At 38.6% G+C, this 25498-nt stretch overlaps 1 protein-coding gene and 1 long non-coding RNA gene across 3 annotated transcripts; both read left to right on the top strand.

The window, feature by feature from the left end:
- The first annotated feature begins 101 nt into the window (after positions 1 to 101).
- On the top strand, positions 102 to 15299 carry RAB8A (RAB8A, member RAS oncogene family). 2 transcript variants are annotated; one of them, XM_074939873.1, is made up of 8 exons: positions 117 to 283; positions 1746 to 1806; positions 4958 to 5018; positions 5661 to 5738; positions 6390 to 6479; positions 8695 to 8760; positions 9496 to 9546; positions 10853 to 15296. In XM_074939873.1, the coding sequence occupies exons 1-8, from the start codon at positions 160 to 162 to the stop codon at positions 10943 to 10945; spliced, it is 624 nt and encodes a 207-aa protein (XP_074795974.1). In that variant the 5' UTR covers positions 117 to 159; the 3' UTR covers positions 10946 to 15296. The 2 variants fall into 2 exon arrangements, with proteins under 2 accessions (XP_074795973.1, XP_074795974.1); XM_074939872.1 differs by lacking the exon at positions 5661 to 5738 and having other exon boundaries at positions 102 to 283; positions 10853 to 15299.
- Positions 15300 to 18611: 3312 nt separating this feature from the next.
- On the top strand, positions 18612 to 25377 carry LOC141978019 (uncharacterized). The gene is made up of 3 exons (XR_012636320.1): positions 18612 to 18951; positions 22949 to 23106; positions 24395 to 25377. It is a non-coding gene; the product is annotated as an uncharacterized LOC141978019 (long non-coding RNA).
- Positions 25378 to 25498: the final 121 nt, after the last annotated feature.

Genomic DNA, 25498 nt, shown 5'->3' with positions numbered 1-25498 from the left:
GCTCTTCCTGCTCGGAGCTGGCAGGGTGGGATGTGAGGTGACGCATGCCTCAACTAGCCAATAAGAGCAGGCAGCGGGTATGAGGGACAGTAGTCTCATCCTGTGAAGCTGCGCGAGAGGTGGATACTTCCGGAGGGGCGGGGCCCAGCCCGGTGGAACATGGCGAAGACCTACGATTACCTCTTCAAGCTGTTGCTGATCGGGGACTCGGGCGTGGGCAAGACCTGTGCGCTCTTCCGCTTCTCCGAGGATGCGTTCAACGCCACCTTCATCTCCACCATCGGTGAGCGCTGCCCCCTCAGCCGCGCCGCCCCTCGGGGACGCGGAGGGCGAGTGAGACGGGGGGCGCGTGTTGCTAGGGCAGGGCGGCCCGTGTGGCGGCAGGAGAAGGGGGCACGGGGGACAGGGTCGCTGTGTGTTCGGGTCTGGCGGGGGCAGATCCGTGTGCCTGTCTGTGACGTGTGCCCGCTTACGGATAGGCGTAGCCGGTAGAGCCCGAGCTGTCGTGTGCGGGGTGGGGCACGGGGCCGTCAGGAGTGGGCTGCACGGAGGTGAGGGGGATGGTCCGAAACTGAAGGGTTTGTATTGACACTGCGATGTATTGTTGTTTGCCACGGTAAATTAAATCCAAATAGGACACGCTCAGTCCGCAATAAGAGTCTCCAAGCTGATGTGCACCGAAGTAACTGCCAACTCCGACCCGGTCTACCCTACACTCTTTTGCTAGTGTTGGTTAAGGACATGCGGGTTTTTTGCAACATTTACACTACCCAAAAAAGCCCTACTGTAGGTAAAGATATACCAGGATAAAAGTGCTTTTACCAGTATAGCTTATTATGGTTGGAGAACTGGTATAAGCTACACCAGTAAAAACATTTTTCTGCCAATATAAGCTGTATCTGTAGTAGGAGGATTTGCTGGTATAGCCGTACCAGTAAACTTATTCTAATGTAGACTATGCCTTAGTTATTTCAGTTGCAGTTTGTGTGCAGACAGGTCCTTAGCTAGATAGTGTACTTCTGTACTTAAATTTTTCTTTTTGCATAGCAGTTGAGGTTTCATACACTAGTAAATGGGGGGAGTAATGTGATCTTAACTGATGATAGTATATAAACAAAGCTCTATAGAATTACATATGGAATTAAAAATATAAACCGTTTTGCTCTGAAATCTGACTTATCTTCTAGTCATACTAAAATAAGACTATTTTTAAAGTGTTAATTTTTATTATTACAGATGCCAGTTTTTGACATATTGTCTTAGTAAGAAAAGACTACCCCACTGCTAAAATGAATTTTCTAATAATTTATTAGAATTGAGAAAAGAGAAATCTAATAGATAGTAATTATATGATACTTCCAGCGACACCGTGTGGCATAATGCTCTGTTGACCTTGATACAGCTTTTCTGAAGTTATATTGAACTGTACATTGTGGTTCAGCTATAGCTACAGTAGGTTAGGCTTTGAATGTGACTGTACTTAAAGGGATATTATTTATTTGGAGTAACAGTGTTACAGTTTCCCTGCTGGTTTACACCAGGTCTGCTTTCAACAGGGGCTTTGTGAATGTCTTTGTTCAGAATGAGCTAAATGTTGTTAAGAACTCCATGGACATTCAGAATTCACTTTATATCTAATCTATTAACTAAATGGAATGGGTGCCTTTGTTTTGGAAAATTAAAGGGGAAAAAGTGTTAACTTGATCTTTACTGGAAATCTTAATTAATGTAGGTTTTTTCCCCAGGTATTGACTTTAAGATTAGAACCATAGAGCTAGATGGCAAGAGAATTAAACTGCAGATATGGTAAGCATTTACTTTTAAAGCTATATGAATTAAGATAAAATGTTTAGCTCATGCCAAGTATCTCTCCGCTTCACAATTTGCATACTGAGTGGTGATATTATCAATAAAAAGAAAAGGAGTACTTGTGGCACCTTAGAGACTAACCAGTTTATTTCAGCATGAGCTTTCGTGAGCTACAGCTCACTTCATCGGATGCATAGCATGAAGTGAGCTGTAGCTCACAAAAGCTCATGCTGAAATAAACTGGTTAGTCTCTAAGGTGCCACAAGTACTCCTTTTTCTTTTTTCTTTTTACGAATACAGACTAACACGGCTGTTGCTCTGAAACCTGATATTATCAATAGGATTTTTGCCCTAATCCTGGTTTTTGGGAGATTATAGTATCTGAGTTTATTGAAGATGGGGTTTATGGAAAATAAATCCTGTCAAACTAACTTGATATCTTTTTCTTTGAGATTACAAGTTTGGTAAATAAAGGTATTAAAGTTGATTTAATAGACTTCTGTAGAGGTGTTTGATTTAGTACCACATGAGATTTTGCTTAAAAAAAAAAAAAACTAGAACAATATAAAATTTAACATGGCATCCATTAGATTGATTAAAAACTGACTAAGTGATAGGTCTTGAAAATGTAATTGTAAATGGGAAAATCATTGAGCGAGTATGCTTTCACTGGAAACAGTGGAGTCTTGCATGGATAACACTAGAACTAGGGGTCAGCAAATGAAATTAATAGGCAGCAACAAAAGGAAGTATTTCTTCACACAACACACAGTCAACCTGTGGAACTGTTTGCCAGAGAATGTTGTGAAGACCAGGATTAACAGGGTTCAAAAAAGAACTAGATAAGTTCATAGAGGATAGGTCTATCAATGGCTATTAGCCAGGATGGGCAGGGATGCAAAACCATGCCCTGAAGTGTCCCTAGTTTCTGTTTGCCAGAAGCTGGGAATGGGCGACAGAGGGTGGATCGCTTGATGATGACCTGTTCTGTTCATTCTCTCTGAAGCACCTGGCATTGGCCACTGTGAAGACAGGATACTCGGTTAGATGGACCATTGATCTGACCCAGCATGGCTGTTCTTATGGATCAGTTCTTGGCCCTATGCTATTTAACATTTTTATCAGTGACCCGAAGGAAAAACATAAACACTGAAAGATTGTAGGTGACCCAAAAACTGGGGGAGTGGTAAATAATGATTCAGAGATGCCTGGTAAACTGGGTGTAAGCAAATAATATGCATTTTAACACAGCTACATGTAAATATATACATTTAGGAACAAAAAATGTAGGCCAGACTCTATCCAGGGATGCATTGACTCTGAAAAGGATTTGGGAGTTGTGGTGGATAATCATCTGAACACTAGGAGCTCGTGTGATGCTGTGGACAAAAGAGCTAATGCCATCTTGGGATGCATAAACAAAGGGAACATAGAGGTCAGAAGGGACTGCAGGGGTCATCTAATCTAACCCAACCCCCCCCCCCCCCCCCCCCGCCAAGATGCAAGATTTCTTGGGTCTAAACCATCCAAGACAGATGGCTGTCCAGCCTCCTTTGGAAAACCTCCAGTGAAGAAGCTTCCACAACCTCCTGAAGCAGTTTTTTCCAGTGCCTTACTGTTCTTACAGTTAGGAAGCTTTTCCTGAAATTTAATCTAAATCTGCTATGCTGTGGTTTGATCCCATTGCCTCTTGTCTTGCCCTCTGTGACAAAAGAGAACAATTTTTCCATCTTTTTGTGACAGCCTTTCAAGTATCTGAAGATCACTATCAGATCCCCCCCCTTAATCTCTTCCAAACTAAACATACCCAGGTCCTTCAGTTTTTGCTCATATGGCTTGCATTCCATTCCTTTGATCATCTTTGTTGCTCGCCTCTGTATCCAGTTTTTCTACCTCCTTTCTATACATTGGTGACCAAAATTGGACACAGTACTCCAGCTGAGGCCTAACCATCACCAAGTAGAGCGTTACTATCGCCTCCTGTGACTTGTATCCTATGCCTCTGTTAATGCAACCTAAAATTGCATTTGCTTTTTCTGCAATAGCATCGCATTGCTGACTCATGTTGAGGTTGTGATCCACCACAACTCCCAGATCCTTCGCAGCCATGCTGCAGTCAAGCCAGTTTTCCCCCATTCTGTATTTGTGTGTAGGGGTTTTTCTTCCCAAAGTGTAGCACCTTGCGTTTGTCTTTGAATTTCATTTTGTTGTCTATAGCCCAGTTCCCCAGTTTATCAAGATCCCTCTGAATTTTTGGCTCTATCCTCCAAAGTATTGGCAACTCCCCCTAGCTTTGTCTTCTGCAAACTTGATCTCTATGCTTCCTATACCTACATCCAGGTCTTTAATAAAGATGTTAAACTGCATTGGACCCAGAACAGATCCTTGTGGAACCCCACTTGAGACCTTCCTCCAATCCAAGATCATTCCATTAATCCAGGACTCTCAAATAGGAGTAGAGAGGTTATTTTATCTCTGTCTTTGGCACTGGTGCAACTGTTGCTGAAATACTGTGTTCAGTTCTGATGCCAACAATTCAAGAAGGATGTTGATAAATTGAAGAGAGTTCAGAGACCAGCCATGAGAGTGATTAAAAGTTTAGAGAACTTGCCTTTTTAGTGATAGACTCAAGGAGATGGGTCTATTTAGCTTAACAAAGAGAAGGTTAGGGGGTTTCTTGATTAGTCTATAAGTTTCTACATTATGAACAAATGTTTAATAATGGGCTCTTCAATATTGCAGAGAAAGGTATAACACAATCCGAAGGCTAGAAGTTGAAGCTAGACAAATTCAGACTGGAAATAAGCCATAAATTTTTTGCAGAGAGTAATTAACCACTGGAACAATTTACCAAGGGTTGTGGTGGAGTCTTCACCACTGATAATTTTAAAATCAAGATTGGATATTTTTCCAAAAGATCTGCTTGAGGAATTATTTTGGGAAAGTTCTCTGGCCTGTATTATTCAGGAGGTCAGACTAGATCATAATGGTTCCTTCTGGCCTTGGAATCTGTGAAGATAAAACTGTAGTTTTGGTGTATTTAAAGAATGTCCCTGTAACGTTTAATGAAACTCTCTCTAGTGACCTTAATTTCAGAATGTGTTCAAGTAGTTTGCATGTACTAATTGGGTTTGCTTAATTATTTTAGGGACACAGCTGGGCAGGAACGGTTTAGAACCATCACAACTGCATATTACAGAGGAGCAATGGTAGGCATGATGTAGCTGAAATTTTTTTCATTTTAAATCTATTGATAATGTTCTGCAGAAAGTGAAACCATTCAAGTTTTACTATGAAGCATAATCATTTATAACTATAATGCGCTTCAGAACTTGAACTCTGCTTGGCAAGGTATTTGATAAGACCAGTGTTCCCATCTCTATGTTCAAATTATGCTGCAGCAGCAACAGCTGGTCTGGGAATCCCACAAAGTCAGACTTCCAGTGTGACTTGCATGTGCATGTTGGTGGCAGATAAACAAATAACATGTGTGGCTTGCTAGGACGTTGGTTGCAGTACATCTCAAAGATTCTTGTACTCTAATGATACATAATAAATTTAACCCAAACTACATAGTAGAATGCTGTTTGGTTTTTTTGTTTCCTTTCAGCAGTTGCTTCTCTGTGCAAGTGGCTTCGTATCAAAGGTTGATGTGTTTTTTTTTTTTTTTGTGGTTTTGTTGGTGTTTTTTTTTTGTTTTTGTTTTTAAATTCTAGCATTTCAGAATTTATTTTTCTTTCTGTCTTGGACATGTATGTAATCCTTACAGAAACAATTGTTAGTTGAAATTAAGTTGCCATGGTTTGTTTTTTGTCTTTTTGTTTTGTTTTTTTGTTTTTTTTAATCTTTAGGGCATCATGTTGGTATATGACATAACCAATGAGAAATCTTTTGAAAACATTCGGAATTGGGTCAGGAATATTGAAGAGGTAACTTCCCACTTTATTTACAGAAATCTTTAATATTAAATATACTGTCCCTATTCAAACTTTAGAAAAGTAGTTAAAATCAGAATGGTTCAGAACTGTTAAATTTGTCACTAAATTGTGTATATTAAAATAAATAATTTTTTTTTTTTTATGGAGTGGGTTGGAGAAACAATGTTCGCAAGAAGCTCCAAATTGGTAATATCTTCTGGAATTATTAGTCAGTAGTAATTCAGTATGCCCACATGTAAGAGCAGACTGCATGAACTGGAGTCTTCCCTGCAATTACGAAATCCAATAGTTGACTCTTTCTACCCTGACAGCATTCTAATTATTTCTAAACAAAGCACTTTCTGGGCATTGAGTGGCACCAGTATACTGCAGCTATGAGGTATTGTCCTAGCTGGAGCCATAAATCCCTGGAAAATGTTCAGCATCAAAGTTGTCAATGCATTCAGCACAACACCTATTTCATCTTGTTGATGGCATTCTGCATTTATTGAGCACTTCTAGAGTTAACTCAGTACTTAGAATTCAGAAAATTTGTTAATCTTACAATGTGCAGTTAAGAAGCTTTTCTCTAGGATCACCAAAAATTATGTAAAATAACAAAATCCTAGGTCTCTGTAAACTTTCTGCCCATTTTCATCTTAGCATGCATCCCCAGATGTCGAAAAGATGATTCTTGGAAACAAATGTGATGTGAACGACAAAAGACAAGTTTCTAGAGAGCAAGGGGAGAAGGTGAGTGACCCAATTCCGCTCTCTGGATAGACAGTAGTCTATTGTGATTGAATCCCATGTTCTGCTAAGCCCCTTTGGTATGGACAGTGACCAGTTCTGAGCTCTGGGTCTCTCAGGCACAGTCCCAGTTGGAGACCTAGTGTCTCTCTCATCCTTCCTGGGCAGTGAGACCCACATTCTGGACACCTTAGATGCTGGAACTGGTGCTACAGAACTCCTCAGCCCCTGGTTGTTTATACATATTCCTCCCAGAGTTCACCTCCCTGTGGGAACTCTGGTTTCTTAAGTCCTTCAAGGAGAACATGGCAGTAAAGCAAGGAATAGACTTAGCACAGGAGTTTCTTAATCACAAACTCTTACACGTGAGTTACAGATCTATGGAGAACAACAAACTCCTGAATGCAATCCCCCTAGTCTGACCTCACTGCCCCTGTGAGTCTTGGGTTTGGTATTAGTCCTTAAACCAGACAGCCTATCCAGCCTTCTTGGCTTGATCGTCTTGCAACTGGCAGTGTAATGGTCTCCCCTGTTTAGAAGCACCCCTTTTTAAAACAGGCTTGGGGTATGTCTATGTTGCGATCAGTGGGTGTGATTGCAGTTCAAAAAGATATACCTGAACTAACTTTAATCTCACTGGCTCCAATCTCAGAACAGGAAAGCTGTGGCTATACAACCAACAGTGCAGGCTATAGAAACCCACCTGAAATCCTGGGTAATTACTTGTGGGGCTAGCCCACACTGAAGCTTGTGCTTTCACAGCTTGACTGTTTCAGGACCCAAGCTAGCTAGATTGGGTATGTCTGCTCAAGCTGCAGTTACACCCAGCAATTAAAGTCTACACATACTCGCAGTCCCTCTTGTTGACCATGTGTTTCCTCTGGGGAAATTCCAGGGTCCAAAGTCAGTTGATCTGTTCGTAGAAAACCCATTGTTCCAGTAGGGAAGAGTCGTTCAATGTTGATGGTCTTTGGGGGTTGCTCTGTCACAGCTTTTCAGACAGTCTGTCCATTACATGTCCAGCCTCTGCTGTGAAATGTATACTCTAATCTACTGTTTACAATGCTAAATGACATTCACAAAACTGAATTCATAATTTGACACAGACATATCCCCCAAATTGTCACAGTGAGAACAGCATTGTATTGTGTATCATTGATCTTTATTGCAAGAGTTAAAATTTTAACAATTCTGGAATACTTCAGGAAACTCATCAGCTGGTGTGTGTTTCATTTACGAATACAGGTAGTAACTTTTTTCAAAACCAAGAGTTGTCACCCTTTCTCTAAAATGTTCCAATGTGGCACATTAGGCTGTGTCCTAAAAGTCTTATTGCTTAAATTCATTTATTTTTAATTAGACCTTTAAATACAAAAATGCACCTATCCATGTTCTCTAGACACCTTTTTGACACACTTAAAATGTATTTTTAAATTATAATGCAAGAACATACTGCACATTCTCTTCCTTTTTGAAATTCTCCTCCACCCTTCCATATTTTCAAATATATGAGAGGGAGGAGATGATTCTATATAACAAAGTCTTATTCCCCAACTATTGGGACAAGAGTTCCTAGGTGTGTAATGACAAACTTTTTGAGCAAAAGGAAGAAAATTTACATGCTTTGGAAGGCCTGCTTTTCCCTGAAGGCTAGTGGAATAGGGCATATTGACACCTAAAGCTGGAAGATGCAATCCTGCTAATTCCTCATAAATGACAAGAGAGGCCCATAAGGGTACAGGGATCCACCAGAGCAGAACAGCTTGCAGGCACTTAGTTTTATAATTTGTAAGAAACTTCATTCTTCATCGTCACCTATTCTTGCTGTTTTGTTGTTCTTCTAATTTGGGTTTCTCAGGCGAGATTTGATATTTTTGCATATTTTCTTTGTGTAGGTATCTTGTTGGGATTGTCATGAGTGCTTTGCAAAAATATGCATATTTTACCTTAAATACAATGCTTTTAATTTTTCTTTTTAAAAAAGACTGCAAGTTAAATCAGGGTGTAACGTAACTAGGATACTAAAAAACCAATTTGGGTAAAGAGAAAATTTTTTTTTAACTTTTAAAAGATTCTGTGGTATCTGAATTTCAATTTAATGCTGCCACTTTGCGAAGTTCTCTGTTCAGTATCCTGGCAGGTCCTGCACAGTGAGAGAGAATTCTTATTCAGGGCTTATATCTGATATAAGAAATCTTTATTTATTTATTCTGTTCAGCTAGCTATTGGTTTTGGAATTAAATTCATGGAGACCAGTGCAAAAGCGAATATTAACATAGAGAATGTGAGTACTGAAATTTTTTTCTTCTAGTACAGACTATTTTATTTAGATTTGTACATAAAAGCAATAAGAGTATCTATCTATTTTGACTATATGCTGTTAAATCCTATCAGTTATTGGCAATGGGTTTTTAGCTAATTTAGACGGTCTAATGGAAGTATTTTCAAAGAGCATGTTCCACTATGTAAATTAACTTAAAATAATTTTGTACAGTCTTATCTGTATTTACTGTGATTCTCTGCTTATTTCGAACATTCCTTCTGTCCATCCTGATGAATGGTTTTGGTATGAAGCCCTCTCTGCTGCGTGTGTGTAAAATCTCTCACTGGGCCCTCCAAAAGTGCCAAGGTTGGGTGTCTCTGGCATCCTGCTGCAGATTCTTTGGTCACCGATGGATTGACTTGAGGTGGTGTCCGACATGAGCTGGTATATCCTTTCACATAGTAATCTGCACTAAGTCAGCTTGTTGTAACTTTCAGTGACTCTTGCACATCAAACCAAAGTTCTGTTATCTAGATATGTGGATCAACATCAGTGATCCTGGAGAGAGAGACTTTCTCTCTGAAATTAAGAGTCCCTTTTTAAACTGTTAAAGGTTTCCAAGTGGTAGGTCACAAAAATACTTCTGGCTGAAAGGTTGACATTCATCAGTACTTCTTGTTTTTGGAGTTAAGAAAGCAACTTCCACATGTATAGGTAGCTAATAAAACACAAGTTTTAAATATGCTCTTACTTTAGGCATTTTTCACTCTTGCAAGAGATATCAAAGCAAAAATGGACAAGAAATTGGTGAGTAACTGTTACTGAGTCCAAGCCACTTGTGGTGGTTTTTGTTTGTTTGTTTTTTTAAATCCCACTACAGTATTAAATTGATTAGATTTATTTATTTATTTTGTGGTCTGTTCCACTTAGGCACATTGGTGATGACAGAAATTTTCTGTCAGTCCTCCAATCAACTCTCTGGGTGCTTTTTGAATACAAACAGATGGCTAATTCCTATAGTGTAAAGTCATAATTGAGAGAGAGTTTTTAAATAGAGATTCTCTAAAGTTGCTAATAAATCCTGTATTGCTTTACTGAAATTGTGGTGAGAGCTATAGCAAAGAAACTAGTCAATGAAATTCCTTACTTTGGCCTTGTCTACACTATGTTGGGAGATCGATCTAAGTTATGCAACTTCAGCTACGTAAATAATGTAGCTGAAGTTGCCATACATAGATCTACTTACCGCTGGGTCCACACTACCTGAGTCGACGGGAGAGTGTCACCCATCGACATTCCTTGCAATTCTCCTTCAGGCGGAGTACAGGAGTCAACAGAAGAGTGATCTGCAGTTGATTTAGCGGGTCTCCACTCAACCCGCTAAATCGACTGCCGATGCATCGATCGCCACGTGTTGATCCCCCAGTAAGTGTAAACAAACCCTTACATTCTCACTGAATCATAGAAATTAGAAATGGGTGGAGGCAGATCAGGTTGTTCCATAGTGGACCCAGTGTTCTCCAAAATATTATCATGTAACCAGTTCTAGTTATGGGACTAGCTTCTGGGAATTTTATCATCAAGTCATGTTTCACCTGCTGCATTTCTAAAAATTCCTTCATGCAACAGATGAGAGTGCATGAATTTTGGTCTTCTTTATTAAACAAGCTTAATGAAGAAGCATTGTGTGAAACAAATTCCTGTATAGGTTTTTTTGATGATGATCACCATGTGACATAGAAGTGGGTGCAGATATAACTGTCATATTTGGGTCTTGCTAATGACTCAGATATTTTAATGAGACCAATATAAAAGTCGTGGATGCTTTCACCTCAACAGGCATTAGAATCCAGTAGGCGTGTCAAGAATATGCACGGTCCATGTTTGGTTGAGCCCGGTTTAGCAGAATTCACTTTTTGTTTTTTGATTATTTTTGTGTGTGTGTGGAGGGGTGTTTTTTGGCTTGCTATGGAGACTGATCCAAAACCCATTGAAGTCAATGGAAAGATTCCCAATGACGTCAGTGTGTTTTGAATCCAGCTCAAAAGTAAAGTAATCTTGCAATCACGTGAGTTAAATATAAATAAATCTTTTAAATTCTTTGCATCTTTAGGAAGGCAATAGCCCACAAGGCAGCAACCAGGGAGTCAAAATCACACCAGACCAGCAAAAGAAAAGCAGCTTTTTCCGATGTGTTCTTCTGTGAGGGACACTGCCTTAATCTGAGCATCTGCTCCATCAAACTGGACTGTGCCTGTTCTGAGTGAGATTTCCTCTGTGTGTGGATTTAACAATTTCAATGTCGTGTCACACTGTGGCCATCAGAATAAGATTAAGAAATTGTTTATTTTAATAACTGTCTGACTCTTCAATTTTGGAGATGAAATTTTTTAAATATTTTTCTGTCACACCTTCCACTTGGCATATGCATTGTCTAGGGAAGGGATACAGATCAAAAGTGACCTGCAATAGCACCTTTATTGACAAGCTTCACTCTCTGGGCGGGGGTTTATATCTGTAATGTGTCTAAAGTAGAAAAATTAAGTTTAAATGACTTTACACTGAAATGCCAACATTAATAAACTAATGTTATGTGTACATGATACACATGCATATAAATGTCTATAGATACATAGAGCACAATCACTTCAAAACAACAAAAATGCACTTATTTAAACAGTTACTTCCCGCTTTCAAATGGTAGGTAGAAGGTTTCTGCATATCTATCCTTTGGGCTATCACAGGAAAAAATCATTTTTTTGTCTGCACGTCACTAGTTCAGTTCCACCATTCTAGACAATCCACCAGTAAAAATTAAATGAAATGAAATGCCTCATCAGAAAGAAAATATCTATTTTTTTTTAAGAGAACCAAAGTGTGCTGTAAATATAATAAATCCTTGATATGAGAAGTTTTGGAGGAAGAAACTTTATTTTCCCCATGTTAGGGAGGACCATCCATAATATATTTGTGGATTATCTAGGCATCTTTTAAATTGAGATAATTTTATTCTATACTGTTGTGCAAATGATCTGTGTTTCTAATCTGTTATCTATAGTTATAGGCCATGGTTCATATATAGATCACCTTATTCAAAAGTCATGACATAACTGAATAATACTATGATGAGCCACATAAATTTTTAATTTCATAGTTGAGAATGACTTCAAGCAAACCTTTCATGACTTAGTAGTTATTTCTAACTTGCGAAAACAAAAATGAATTGCATTGCTCCCATATGAAAATGCACACTCCATATATTGATACTTTCTGAAAACTGGCTTTTTTCCCCCTTTGGCTGAGATTTCTCTTTCTCCCATGCCATGATTGCTTAAGATTTAAAGTGGCAGTGAACTGTTTTAACTATGTATGGCAATGCAAAAGATGAGGAACAGGAAACTTGTGGTGACCCTTAAAGAAAATATACTTCTGTGTATGTACACTTTATACACACAGACACAACACATTCCAATATATAAAACTTAACAGCCAAGCAATTTTAAGCTCTTTTTATGCAGCTTTCCGTTTAATGGTTATAAAAGTGATTTTAGTTTTGAAAAGAAGCCAACAAGTGTAAAGTATTTAGAAGCTGCTCTTTCTGTCCGATAACTGGCATAATGGTAAAAGAGAATTTTTGAAGAAAATGAACGTATCAGCAATGTCCTGCAACTCACTGGAATTGTTAACATGTTTTGTTTACATTGACAACTGCACTTAAGGGAAATATAAATTAAAGCTCATTTTAAAATTGGGTTCTTACTCCCTACCTCTGTTTCCTTGAAGTCTGCGTGAATATGTTCCAACCTCTTTTCTTGCAGTAGCTTTCACTAGTGTCACTAGAGTTAAAGGGCAAATACGTTATTGTAAAATACTTTATTAACTAATTCTCCTGCAGGCAAATATGAGCTCAGCCTTTTGGCTCAAACTGAATACAAAAAGGAAACTAAAGCTTCACTCTCTTGCACGCTTACCATGTTACTTTTTTAAATGGCTTTTTTTTTTCTGTGCTGTCAGCTACCCTTTGTCTAGTGTTGGTATGTTAAACTGAGCTAATTTTGTTCATTAAGTCATTTGCATGTAACATGCATATTCCAACAAGAATCAAGTAAGGATTTTATAGTATGAGAACTTGGCAAGTGTGCTGAATGATAGACTTCTCTAGAGTAAAATAATTCAGTTAATCATGGCTACATACGCAAACTAAAAGTGTCCTTTGTATTTCTGAGTACAGCTAATACAGAGGTATAGGATGAACATGTAATGCTACGATGGAAGGATAAACGAGCATTTTTAAAACGTTCTAGGTAGACATGAATAGTTGGGGGTAGTTTAGGGGCGAGATGGTGGAAAAGTGTCGACAAACAAGATTCTCTAATACATACATTTAAATATGTTTAGTTTCTGTTTCAAAACAGTGAATGAGGAATGTTCAGCCTCCATCCTTATACCCTGTGGTAGCTGGGTGTTGCGGTATATATTATCCTTTGATTCGTGACTGTAAAATAGTGGGCAGTCTGATACACTATGCGGCCTACTATTACATGGCATCCCATGCTACAGAGTTATCAGGCTTGATTTGGGAGGGGAGTATTCACTTCCAAACAGAGGTCGAAGGATGGAGTTGTAATCTTCACTTTTTATTTTTCTAGATCTTAATGGCTAGTACGTTAGTCTTTTTTTAATGTAAGTTAACTTTCTTGTATATGAATGTCCCATGTTTATGCAGGTGGTTGCACCTGTTTATATACCTACCTTACAGCATCATGATTTTTCTTTACAATGATTCTAGTTTACTTAATTAACAATTATATTTTTGCTCAAACTCAGGAAGTTTCATGCAGTTAACTGTGATGTGCTGTCACCACTGTACATCTAGGATATATAGACTTGACATAAAGGTTAAATCAGTTTTAAGCAACATGAAGGCTGTTATTCTAGCATAGCAAATATATATATAATATAGTGAATTAATGTATACAGTTGGATACATGTTTTCCGCAAGTGCTGCTAAACATTGACAATGCTATACACAATTTGTAGCACTCTCTCACAGATCTTGGATAAATTCAGCATGTAGCTGGACACTTTCACTAGCACTTTCATAATTAAATTGGTATTCTAGAAAAAAAGATGTTTTTATATCAACATGGCCAGAAGAAGAAACAAAAGAACAACAGCATATTCATTCATCACATATGTTCAACAGCTACTATTTGTACCACAGTTTTGTTTATATATGGAGGGCAAATGTAAATTTTTGGTGTATCAAGTTTTGTAAAACTTTGAAAACTCATTAGTTACTCAAACGTATTTAACACACTTTCTGCAAAAGCTTTAGGTGTTTTTAAAAAACAACTAAAAATACAGCAGTTACTCTAACAATTGACACTTGGCTTACACAGAAACAAACCTACTTCTCGAGCACGAACTCAAAGACAAGGAGTACTTGTGCCACCTTAGAGACTAACCAATTTATTTGAGCATAAGCTTTCGTGAGCTACAGCTCACTTCATCGGATGCATACTGTGGCATTTGTGAACTCAAAGACGTTATCTCAATTGTCTTCATTTAATGACCATCACAAGATCTTGTGGTTGACTTCATCTTTGAGGATGGCTGGAATATTTTCAGATTGGCCCACCCAAACAGAGGTCTCAGACTTTCAATACCCTATCTTTCAGTAATGAGTGAGGGTGCTTTTTAACATGTTGTCACCTGGATGTGCACAAAATGTGATCACCTGAGCGCACTAAATGTTTAGCAACATCAGAGCCTTATGCCAGCACCAGGCTTTCAGCCTCAGATTTATGAATCCTATGGATTATTTTCATCTCCTTACCGCTGCTGAGAAACATTTGGTGTCTCCCTTTAGGTGGGATGTTACTAACAACTTTTATTTGCTGTTAGGGTGTTCTTTCCTCTTAGTTTCTCTGGCTGATACTAGTGCCCAGAGGCCACCATGGTTTAAAGGTGTTCTGTAGGATTTGAAGCAGTTGGGTGGTACACTGAAGAAGAGACTGGCAAAGAGCTGCTTGGAATATGATGTTCATTTGTACAGGACGTTTATAGGGGGATATGGAAGAACTTACCAAGGCACACAAACATTTGTGATCATTCCTAGACATTGCAAATACATCCAAATGAATGCTGTTGGGTAGTGTGCAGTCTGATTACTGCAGGGTGACTTGCTCCATGATTCATTTCTTCAGCTGATCATGGTGGGTAGGTGTGTGAATAAGGTAGATTGGCAGGCTGGTCTCTCTCCAGCCCTTGCTACAAGAATTATATACTCCCAATGGAGTGTCGATCAGGGGTTTAGTGTGACTTGGTCACTAAGGAAAATCTAACCTCATTCGTACCAACTTTTAAAAAACCTGTAAACATTTTTCTTTTAGTGTTTTTTAGGATGACCACTGTTGTCTGCTCTCTCTGTGATAATGCCTTTCTTAAAATGCACTCATTGGTTTTCATGTTTGTATTTTTAAAAGCTGTTATGTTTATTTTGTGGTATTTGTTTTTACTCTGTTGTACAGGACCCTGAACGCTGCATAAATAAATTTTCTTATGAAAAGAGCAGAACTCTTTTCTTTAGTTTCTGCCAGTTCTCTTCATCTTTCATGTATATAGCTTCCTAAGTAGAAAATAGGGTATTTATTCCTCTAGAGAGAAGGGGCAAGAACTTGGGGTAAGTTCTGAGTTGGTCTCAACTCAAATTTTTTTTCCTAATTTCCAGTCCTCTATTGAAAAAACATCTGAGAAGAGCAACACAGCGTAACAGTATCTAGCATAAAGATGCTTAGCAACGGGGCTCATTTTACTGCAGAATCGAGTTGACTACATACTTTTAATTTTATTGGACCAATATCTGTTGGTGGAAGGTACAAACTTTCAAGTTACGCAGAGCTCTTCTTCAAGACTATGTAGCTCAAAAGCTTGTACCTTCCACCAACAGAATTTGGTCCAATAAAAGATACTATCTCACCTACCTTGTCTCTCTCATCTCTTGGGACCCACAAGACTACAACACTGTAATACAATTTTATTATTCTGTGTATTCCCCTACTCTAAGCACCCACTCTTGCATATATTTGGGAAACTGCCATAAGTGATGTTTACTTAATTTTATTGAAACTGCCACACAATTAAAAAGTTACGTTATTCCACAGACCAATGTGGGGATTGAACTTGTGAATCTTGGCATGTAAGTGATTTCAGTGTTAAATGTATATGTAGCAAAATAAGAATTTGTGTATCATAAAAATAATTCAACATAAGTCTCAGCTATAAGCTGTAGGATTGTAGACCTAGGGCCAGTAATGTACAAAGCATAGGTTTAGAAAACCTTATCTTGCTGCAGTAATGTGTGAAAACTGGTCACTGGTGTAGGAGATGGACCAATCGTAAGTATATACAAAAAGTAGCAGTGATAAATTGGATTATTTTCTATAACCACACAGAGCTTCCCCCCCCCCAACTTCCTTATTTAACTAAATGTATGAATTTAACTAGGGCAAGAGGAATGCAATAAATGCCAATATTCCTGTTTCCAAACTTCATAGTCTTAACTCATTAGTTTTGTTGTGTATTGGTTCCAGCATCCCCATCTTAGGGCACTTTCTTTTTATAGAACCAATTCTCCTGGATTTATTCTGGAATTCCTTCCAGCTCCTACTCCTTCCCTCTGGCGAGCATGCTTATCCCGTCATATTGCTAGCAGACGGCTGCTGCTGCTCTCGTACATGATTTTTAATTTCCAAAATTGTTTGATACTGTACCTTATGCTATGAAGGAGTTGCGTACCTGCAGTTTTCTAATGTACCATTAAGTAACCCTTTGCTGCCTTTGTGATAGCTTAGAAAGCTCACTAAGCTTTACATTTTCAAAGTATTTTACAACCTAATCATATCACAGTAAGTTTAATTAACTTAAGTATCATATGAAATGCAATGAAAATAATATACTCCATTGTAACTTCATAGAAAACTTAACACACACAGCTGCTAGTGAAATCCAGATTCTAGTAACCAAAAATTAACAAATGTTGAGTATATAGGTAAAATGCACTTGTGTTCTGCAATATATACATAATAGATGACAAATTCTGAAGTGTGTTCACATGATGTGCATGGTGTACTTTCTTGTACAGCTGCCTATTTCCAGTATTGGCTGATTGCTCATGAAGGTAACAACTGTTGTCTCTCTAACTTGAAATTGTTTATAAGTCAAAATTGCTGCTAGCAACCCTGTTGTCTTTGGATATTTTTAACCCACCTCTTGACTCTAGCCAGTTAGTAGCTTGCTTCTGAACCTGATAACACAAACTCTAGCTTTTTCTTTTTCCACACCCCACACATATACCCTTGGGAGGTTGGAGCCTTCCAAAAGGCAGTATAATCTATTGCTTTATTCAGAATAACCTTGTCCCCAAAACTAAGTTCATGACCTTCAAATGAAGACCATGGAAAAGTTCGTAACTACAGCAAGCCAAATCTTGTGATGATCAAAAACTTTGAGCAATAAAGACAGTTTCCCTAGCCAGCAGGAAGTTGGGCAGCACGGTACCAAGGCAGCTGGGGCCCTTGATTCAAGGTTGACCCCTTGAGTAAAACTTGATAGGCCCAGAATCTCTCCGATGCACTAGGGTTAATTTCTAAAGCGGGATGCTAACTGCTTATATGGCATTGTACCAATGTCCGAAGTTAGTTGCACATTTCTGATGCAGTACAAGGTGCAGGTGGAGAGGTGTGAGGAAATGTCCAATTAACTTTAATACAGAGGGACCACTCCACTGGCTGCTGAATTCCATACAGGTCTGCTGTGTATCCAGGTCAGCTATACTTAACGGTCAGCACTCACAGTGTATGGTGTAGTTGTAGCTGTGTCAGTCCCAGGATATTAGAGAGGCTAGGTGGGAGACGTAATATCTTTTATTGGACCAACTTCTGTTTGGTGAGAAAGACAAGCTTTCAAGCCACACACAGCTCTTCTTGAGCTCTGGGAAAGATACTTCAAGTATCACATAAATGCCAGGTGGAACAGATTGTTTAGCATAACATAGCACGTTCTGAGAGACCGTTTAAGCACTTTTGTGCTAACTACTTATGCTAAACAATCAGTTCTACCTTGCATTTAGCTGTGACGCTTGGAGTACCTTTCCCAGACTTGAACAGCTGTGTGTGGCTCGAAAGCTTGTCTCTCTCTCTCTCCAACAGAAGTTGGTCCAATAAAAGATAATACCTCACCCACCTTCTCTCTCCAGCACTCATGGTTAGTGTTTGTAACACCTGCAAGTAAAATAGAACCTGCTAATAGCAGTATCTGATTCACTAAACCTTAGTTCATTATCATGTTCCTTTGTCATAAATTCTCATGCTGCTCAGTGTCCTGAATTAAATATTCTGATTCAGCAGAAACATTTGAAGGTGAGAAGCATTGTGTGCTTTCCCATATTAGTTAAAAAGACCTTTTAATTGTCTCTGTCAGATGTCAACAGTTATAATCGACCTCATTAATGCCTTGACCATGAAATAATTTCAGCCCAAAGTCACTTGAATTAATATTTAATTGATGATGGATGTTCGGTTCATGTAGACCAGCACCTGAATAAGGTACTCCATCTACTTTTACCCCCTCCAAAACTTGCATTTCATGTCTTTATTTGTTGATACAATAAAACATATCCTGTCTTTTGTCTACTGGACTTTATAATTTTGAGATCACCTCATTGTATTCTGGTTTTTTTACTTGGATACAAAACAGGCAGCACAATTACTTTTTATTCAAATTTACTTCCTTCAGTATTCTGAAACCTACTCCCTGGAATTCTTAAACAAATATTTCACCAAGGCGAATTCTCATGGTAAATTCAAATGCTGCAGTTTGCCAATCTTTTTCTGAGATCAGTATTTGTTTGACACTCAGTGTTACAATGTGCAAGTTCCAAAGCCTGTGTCACTTTTTAAAATGAGACTTGGGCTCCTAAGTCAGTTAGGTGTTGCAATGCTGAGCAGAGCAACATTTTAAATATTTCTTAAAATCTGAGTTTTCTGTTTTGATTAACAATTTTTTTTCATGCCAGGAGGAAAAGAAAAACTGAAAAGAAATGCAGGTGCTGGAGTCATCCTCTACCTTAAGATGGCTTATGGAAACTCAAGCAGATTGGTTTGTACACCATGGTGTGCCCTCATGGTTCCTCAGAGTCATCCCCAGAAAGTGAGAATTGTTGAACTAGGATATTTCAGTATAATAGTAGGAGAATAATCAGCATTCCTACTAAGAAACCCGCTTCTCAGTTTTTAAAAATTGGACCAAGTTTGTTCGAACAAGACTGCCATGAAGGTTTTTAACTAATTATTCAAATTAATAATAATTGTTTGCTTTGGTCAGTTTTAAATGTTGGGAGGTTAAAAAGGAATAGTTCCCCAGTTTGATCACTAGTTCTTAATGCAATTTGTGCTCGTGATACAGGGTTTTATTCTGTAAGCTTCATTTGTACAACATAAATCCCTTTATGATTGACTAGGATTAGACTATTCCTTAATGCGCTGCCCCAGTCAACAAAACAGAAGATTAAGTTAGGACCAAGCACAGAAGTCTTTTACATATAGGTTTTTTTTCATTTTGCAGAGATACTAGAATGTGCAGTATTAACAAAATTGTACATATCAGCAGATATGACTGAGTTCTTGGGAAATCATGACAAACATGCTACTCAGTTAGGCCTTGGTTCAGAAAAGCACAGAAGCACAAGTGTAACTTTAAGCACATGCTAAAATGTTCTGATTCAGGGATTTAGTGGTGCCTTAATGTAAACCAGAAGAGAGAGAGAGAACCTGGGATACCCATATATTAGCAATCAGATGTATTGGGGGGGAAATGAATTCCCTGGTCTCCTCAGTGCTCTAACCAGCCATGGAATTGGTGGCAGAATAGACTAGATTGAACTTTTAGACTCAATTCCTGCATAAGAGGTTGTGCACTCTGGACTATTCTGGAGAAGCCTGGAAGGAGCACTTTATTGCAGCTCTTATGTGGTAAAACTTACTTCCCTTCCCGCACTGGCTCAACATTGCTGGCTGGTGCATGTGTTGGGAAGGGCAAAGCCAAATATTTACCCATTCTTTTACCTCTCTCCATGCCCACTTGCTTTCAGGGAGCACCAGGGTCCATGCCATGATGTGGGAACACTAATGTCATACAGGAGAGCTGTGGGAGGAGGAGGTGTATGAAAACTTGTGAGAGAGAGGTCTTACTACTACTTACTTTCTAGCATGGCTATGTAAGGCTGGGTCACAGTATGACCCTGTATTAAAATGGTTGTAAGTCTAGCACTGCTAAACACATCCCCATGATCATTGTCCATCAGGTAATCCATTCTGGTATCTATATTACACCATGGTAATCCACAGCTGCTAAGTAGATGAAATCCTGGCTCCACAGAAGTCAGTGTGAGTTCTGTCTGTTGTCTTTGCCCTTTGTTGTACAGAAAGTTCTCAACTCAATACTGAAATAACTGATTTAACTGACTAGTGAAAACCAAGAAGATACCCTGGAGAGTCACAGTACAGTAATGTGCACTGACTCAGGATATAGTGATAGCTCACTCTTTTATAAATGTGTTACAGCTGATTCCTTAAATTACTTTAGAGAACTATTGTGAAGTCAAAACTCAAACCTCAAACTGCAAATTTGAACCAAATTCAAAAGTTTGGTTCTTACAAAACTCATTCCTAATTCAATGAAACCTTGAAAACCTTCATAAGCATTCAAAATATGTCAGACAAAGAATTAATACGAGTCCTGTCTTCTTTTACAGTCTGAGTAATTTAAAATGGTCAAGCAGAAACATGTTCCAATCTTTTAATATTTCATTACAGAGCTGCTGAGGATTTACTGCAGGATAAACCTCTGGGATGTTTCCTCATATGAGTTAGTGAAAGTCATATTAGTCATGGCCCCTCATAAAAGGGGGCTTCTTAGCCAACATTTTATTGAAATAATTCCAGATAGCTGAGACTGATTAGCAAAAGTCTGGATTCCCAGGAGTATTTGGTCATTTATTGCTTTTGCAGCGCCTTGCAGTAACCTTTTCAGCATGTCTTAAGCTGTCAAGACCTGTTGTCTCTGATGGCATCTTGCAGATATTCTCCATCCAGCTTGTTGCCAGTGTCTCTCTCACTAGCTGTGAGGTTGTTCTAGTTCTGACTACACAGTCAGTTTGTAAATCTGATTTCTGCTTCTAACAGACTAGCACCTTAGCTGCTGGAGGGAGAAGAGGAGCAGATTTACAGGCTGTCTTTCAAGCATTCAGATATCGTAGTGGTGGGTGTGGTATAAGAACCTGAATAGAATAGGATTTTTCTTTTTTGTCTGAGCCTAATAACCTGTTGATTTAGCATAACAAATTTTTTTTTTTTTTTAAATACAGTTTCTACCGTCTGCTCAGCTACTATTTTTCATATTTAAGTATTTTGGTTGTTTTAGAAAAATATTTATGGTGACCTGCAATGGGAAATCATATATTTGGGACCCTCCTTTCTTTGTGACATATAAAATAGATCTGAAAGGTTTTATTTAAATTTCAATATTTTTTTTTCCTTTTTTAAAAAAAATTTAACATTAGAAATATCAGGTCTCTTCTTCCCTGTTCTGCAGGTAGAGTCTATATGCAGCTGGGAGGAACCAATGCAAATATAATAGCACAAGAGAATGAAAATATAACAGTTGAGTAGGGGAGGGATTTTTTTAGTCACTATTTTAATACCAATTTAATTCAAACTTGATACATGCTGGGGGGGGGAGCTCAAGCTTCAATCACCCTCACCCCTTCAATTGAGGCTAAAAAAAGAACTGGAACAGGAGTTTAATTTATCAAGAGTCCTCTGCTTAAAAATGTTGCAGACAACATTTGATGTTCTGGAGGTAAAAAACAAGCCAAAAAAAACTTTCCATATCTCTGTCATAGAATATCAGAGTTGGAAGGGACATCAGGAGGTCATCTAGTCCAACCCCCTGCTCAAAGCAGGACCAATCCCCAATTTTTGCCCCAGATCCTTAAATGGCCCCCTCAAGGATTGAACTCACAACCCTCAGTTTAGCAAGCCAATACTCAAACCACTGAACTATCCCTCCCCCTCTCTGTCATATGAACACTTCATAAGTATTAATGGACTTATCCTCACATCACTAGTGTGAGCTCAGAACAGGGTGACCAGATAGCAACTGTGAAAAAATGGGACCAGGGGTGGGGGGTAATAGGCTCCTATATAAGAAAAAGTCCAAAAAAATTGGACTCTCCCTATAAAAATGGGACATCTGGTCACCCTAGCTGGAGAAGTAGTATCCCTGTTTTACAAATGAGGAACTGAAGTACAGGAATAGAGAGATTTGCCCATGACAACCCAGGAAATCTATAGTAGAGCCAGGAATGGAAGCAGATCCCATGACTGTCAGTCTAACCATACACCATAACCACAAGACCTCCTTCAGCCCTGCTTTGTATATCTTCTGTTTTCAGTAATTGCTGCATGGCCCTGGAGCCTGGGAAACGGGCATGTAGATATTTGTTCCTTTCACGATTTTATAAATCACCATAAACCAGTAATGACAGGTTTCAGAGTAACAGCCGTGTTAGTCTGTATTCGCAAAAAGAAAAAAGAAAAGGAGTACTTGTGGCACCTTAGAGACTAACCAGTTTATTTGAGCATGAGCTTTCGTGAGCTACAGCTCACTTCATCGGATGCATAGCATATTGCAATATAATACAAGTACTCCTTTTCTTTTTTCTTTTTATAAACCAGTAAAAAGCCCAAGCCCAATTTTTCCTCTGCTGGTCCCCTTTTAAAGATGGCAGACAAACCAGTGACTCTAGGAGCTGTGGACAGCACAACAAAATCATTTGGGGAAATTTTTTATGTATAAGAAGTAGTTTAATAATTTGCATAACAGACACCGTCAAGTAACGGCCTTCTACAGTTTTTTTCCCCAACTTGTATAGAACGCAAAACAGGCAGTTAACTTCACAAAGCCAATGTAATGCAGAGTAGCCAGGGGGCTCAGCTGCAAAAATCGGGACTTTTTATGGGGAAAATGGGACCACGATTACAATGAAAATCTCCTTATTAAGGTGAAATCTATTCTCCTGGGCTCTAATGTACCGAATCAAAAACTCTATTCAGTGATGATAGTATCTTTATCCATTTTCTTCTAGTGCCCTGTCTGCACTTCATGACTGAGGAGTTAAATAATGGATGGTTCATTATTTCAGGAAAGATTACAAAATATAAGACATTGGAAGACTTGGTGAACTTTCATAAACATAATTCTATCAGACCTTACAATGAACTGTTAATCCAACCATGTGGATAGGTAAGTCAAGTCGGAATGTGCATCATCTTTTGTTCTTACCCTAGAGTAAAGTATTGTAACTGCATTTTACTTGTGGTGCAGAAGCAATATAAACTGCTTCTGGGTCTATGAACACAGGGAAGAAATGACGTTGTTACGGCTTTCAGGAATCCTACAGTGCCACTTGCTGGGTGATATAGGTGGTGCTACTAATGTGTGGTTGATGCTTATTAAATCCTAGAATCATAGAATATCAGGATTGGAAGGGACCTCAGGAGGTCATCTAGTCCAACCCCCTGCTCAAAGCAGGACCAATCCCCAATTTTTGCCCCAAATCCGCTAGATAACTTTGTTCTGAGTCAGCCTCTCCGGAAACTGCTCCACTTAAGTGATACGCAGGTGGGCTGTTGAGTGCTGAGAAACTGCAGAATAGATAAATACAGAAATAGAGCTTGAAAAGAGGTGCAGGGCTAGGAATTCCCCTCCCCGATCCCTCAGACAGGCTTTTTAAGGTGTTTTATTAATGAGAAAATGAGCTACTATGTTGTGCTCGGCATTCCAGGCTGCATCTCTGCTTTCATTTTCTAATGTTAACTTGAGCCATTATTTATATTCAGGGTCCCCAGTATTCAGTGATGCTGTAGCAGTGGAATTTGCCATGGAATTGTGCTCCAAAATCTCTCTTAATTGAAGGTGGGGGGGCGGGAAGGAAGCAATTGTAATAAATGCAGTGATGTTTGCCTGAGTCTGTGGACAGGCTGAACCAGTAGCTCTAAGGTTGGATGTGAACTGCCCCATTCATCTCAGCAATGTTTATCAAAATCTAACAATTATAATTTGTCAATTTTAAAAAAATATTTAATTGGCCACTTTAACAGAAACACGTAGCAAACATGCTTATCCCACAGCCCTAAACAAGTTTCCATAATTCCCCAGCTGTCCCCTAACCAGCTCCCAAAACCTCCAGCTTCACTCCTGACAACTTCTGCGAAGCAATTAAGCATTTTCAATATAAAATTTTGCAGCACATCAAAAATTTACCCTGTCCTTGCATTTTTAAATTAACTAAATTTAATACCAAATTAAATAACACAAGGAACGTTGTTCCAATTGATTACTCATTTTCACATATAATTCAGTAAAAATATCCAATTTTACATATATCTGAAGCAAAGACAAAATTTTCAGTCTGCTGCACTAGAACACCACAGATTCCAGGCTCAGGTTCCTTGACATATACTGCAGGTCACAGAGCACACAAGGTCCTGTTTATAGCCTTACACACTGTTGTCTGTTTTTTTCTTTTCAGGAGAGTGATTAAAATACTGATTGTGTGAGAAAACAATTCTTCATAGTTATTTTAAATAATGATATGAGTTGTGCAAATCTCTTAGTGGCCATGCTCCCTGAGAATCTGACTGAAACCAGTGGCTGCATTTCAGGGTTCACACTAACACAGCAAACTATTCCGGGAAACAGAACAATGCAACTGAATCTTCCAGCAGACCAGGAAGCTCCCCCACTCCAACCCAGGACAGCGGCACCCAAATGATCCTTCAACATTCGTGACAAAGAACCTTATTCAACACAAACTGATCGTCCTAGCTGCTGTTTGAATGGACTTTATGCTTCAGTTACAGAAGAAATGAAATCTGAGTCAAATAGATCTAATAAGTAAAATAGATTTAATATCTGTAGTTAGACTATCAAATTCAAGTTCTCATTTAAAGCTTTTTGTATTTACAATATGGAAACAAAACAAACTATTGATAGAACAATCTGAGTTGAGCTATCAATGGAGAGAACATCTAAACTGATGGAAAACAATCTGTAAAACAACAGAACAATCTATAATGGATTAGGAAGAATATACTAGGATATTTAAGGAGGATCATGGATTAAGATTGAATTTACCTTTAGATACAATAAAAGATGCAAATTCGTGTCCAATATATATATATATTAATCTTTAGAGGCATCTGTGGAGCAGTTCCACTTGATCTTGGAGGATTTCTCTAGCACTAGAAAAAGCTAAAGGATGGCTTTTAAAGTGAAGTAGTCAGATAAAGACTTGATAGTAATGTACCAGGTAGGATACTGTATTTGCCTAACACATTGTTGGAAAGCTGTATATTTTTTGTAAGTTCTTTTAGGGCCTGGCTCTCTCTGAACTACAAAAAATAGTTTATTCTGAAAATGACAGCATGTTATGCTACATGTATTCTGCATTACAGATCAGATCTGCTCAGGCTGTAAATCAAAACAAGACTTTTTAAAAAAAGGAGGACTTGTGGCACCTTAGAGACTAACCAATTTATTTGAGCATGAGCTTTCGTGAGCTACAGCTCACTTCATCGGATGCATACATGTATGCATCCGATGAAGTGAGCTGTAGCTCACGAAAGCTCATGCT

Source organism: Natator depressus, chromosome 25, assembly GCF_965152275.1.
Source record: "Natator depressus isolate rNatDep1 chromosome 25, rNatDep2.hap1, whole genome shotgun sequence".
Classification (NCBI taxonomy): domain Eukaryota; kingdom Metazoa; phylum Chordata; order Testudines; family Cheloniidae; genus Natator; species Natator depressus.
The sequence above is the reverse complement of the archived record's forward strand: the minus strand, read 5'-3'. Positions and strand labels throughout refer to the sequence as shown.

Excerpts from the sequence above, each read along its gene's own strand:
- RAB8A (XM_074939873.1), top strand. The coding sequence starts at position 160 with ATGGCGAAGACCTACGATTACCTCTTCAAGCTGTTGCTGATCGGGGAC. Across the intron at positions 5,739-6,389 it reads GGGTCAGGAATATTGAAGAG|CATGCATCCCCAGATGTCGA; the intron begins GTAACTTCCCAC and ends TTTTCATCTTAG. Across the intron at positions 6,480-8,694 it reads CTAGAGAGCAAGGGGAGAAG|CTAGCTATTGGTTTTGGAAT; the intron begins GTGAGTGACCCA and ends TATTCTGTTCAG.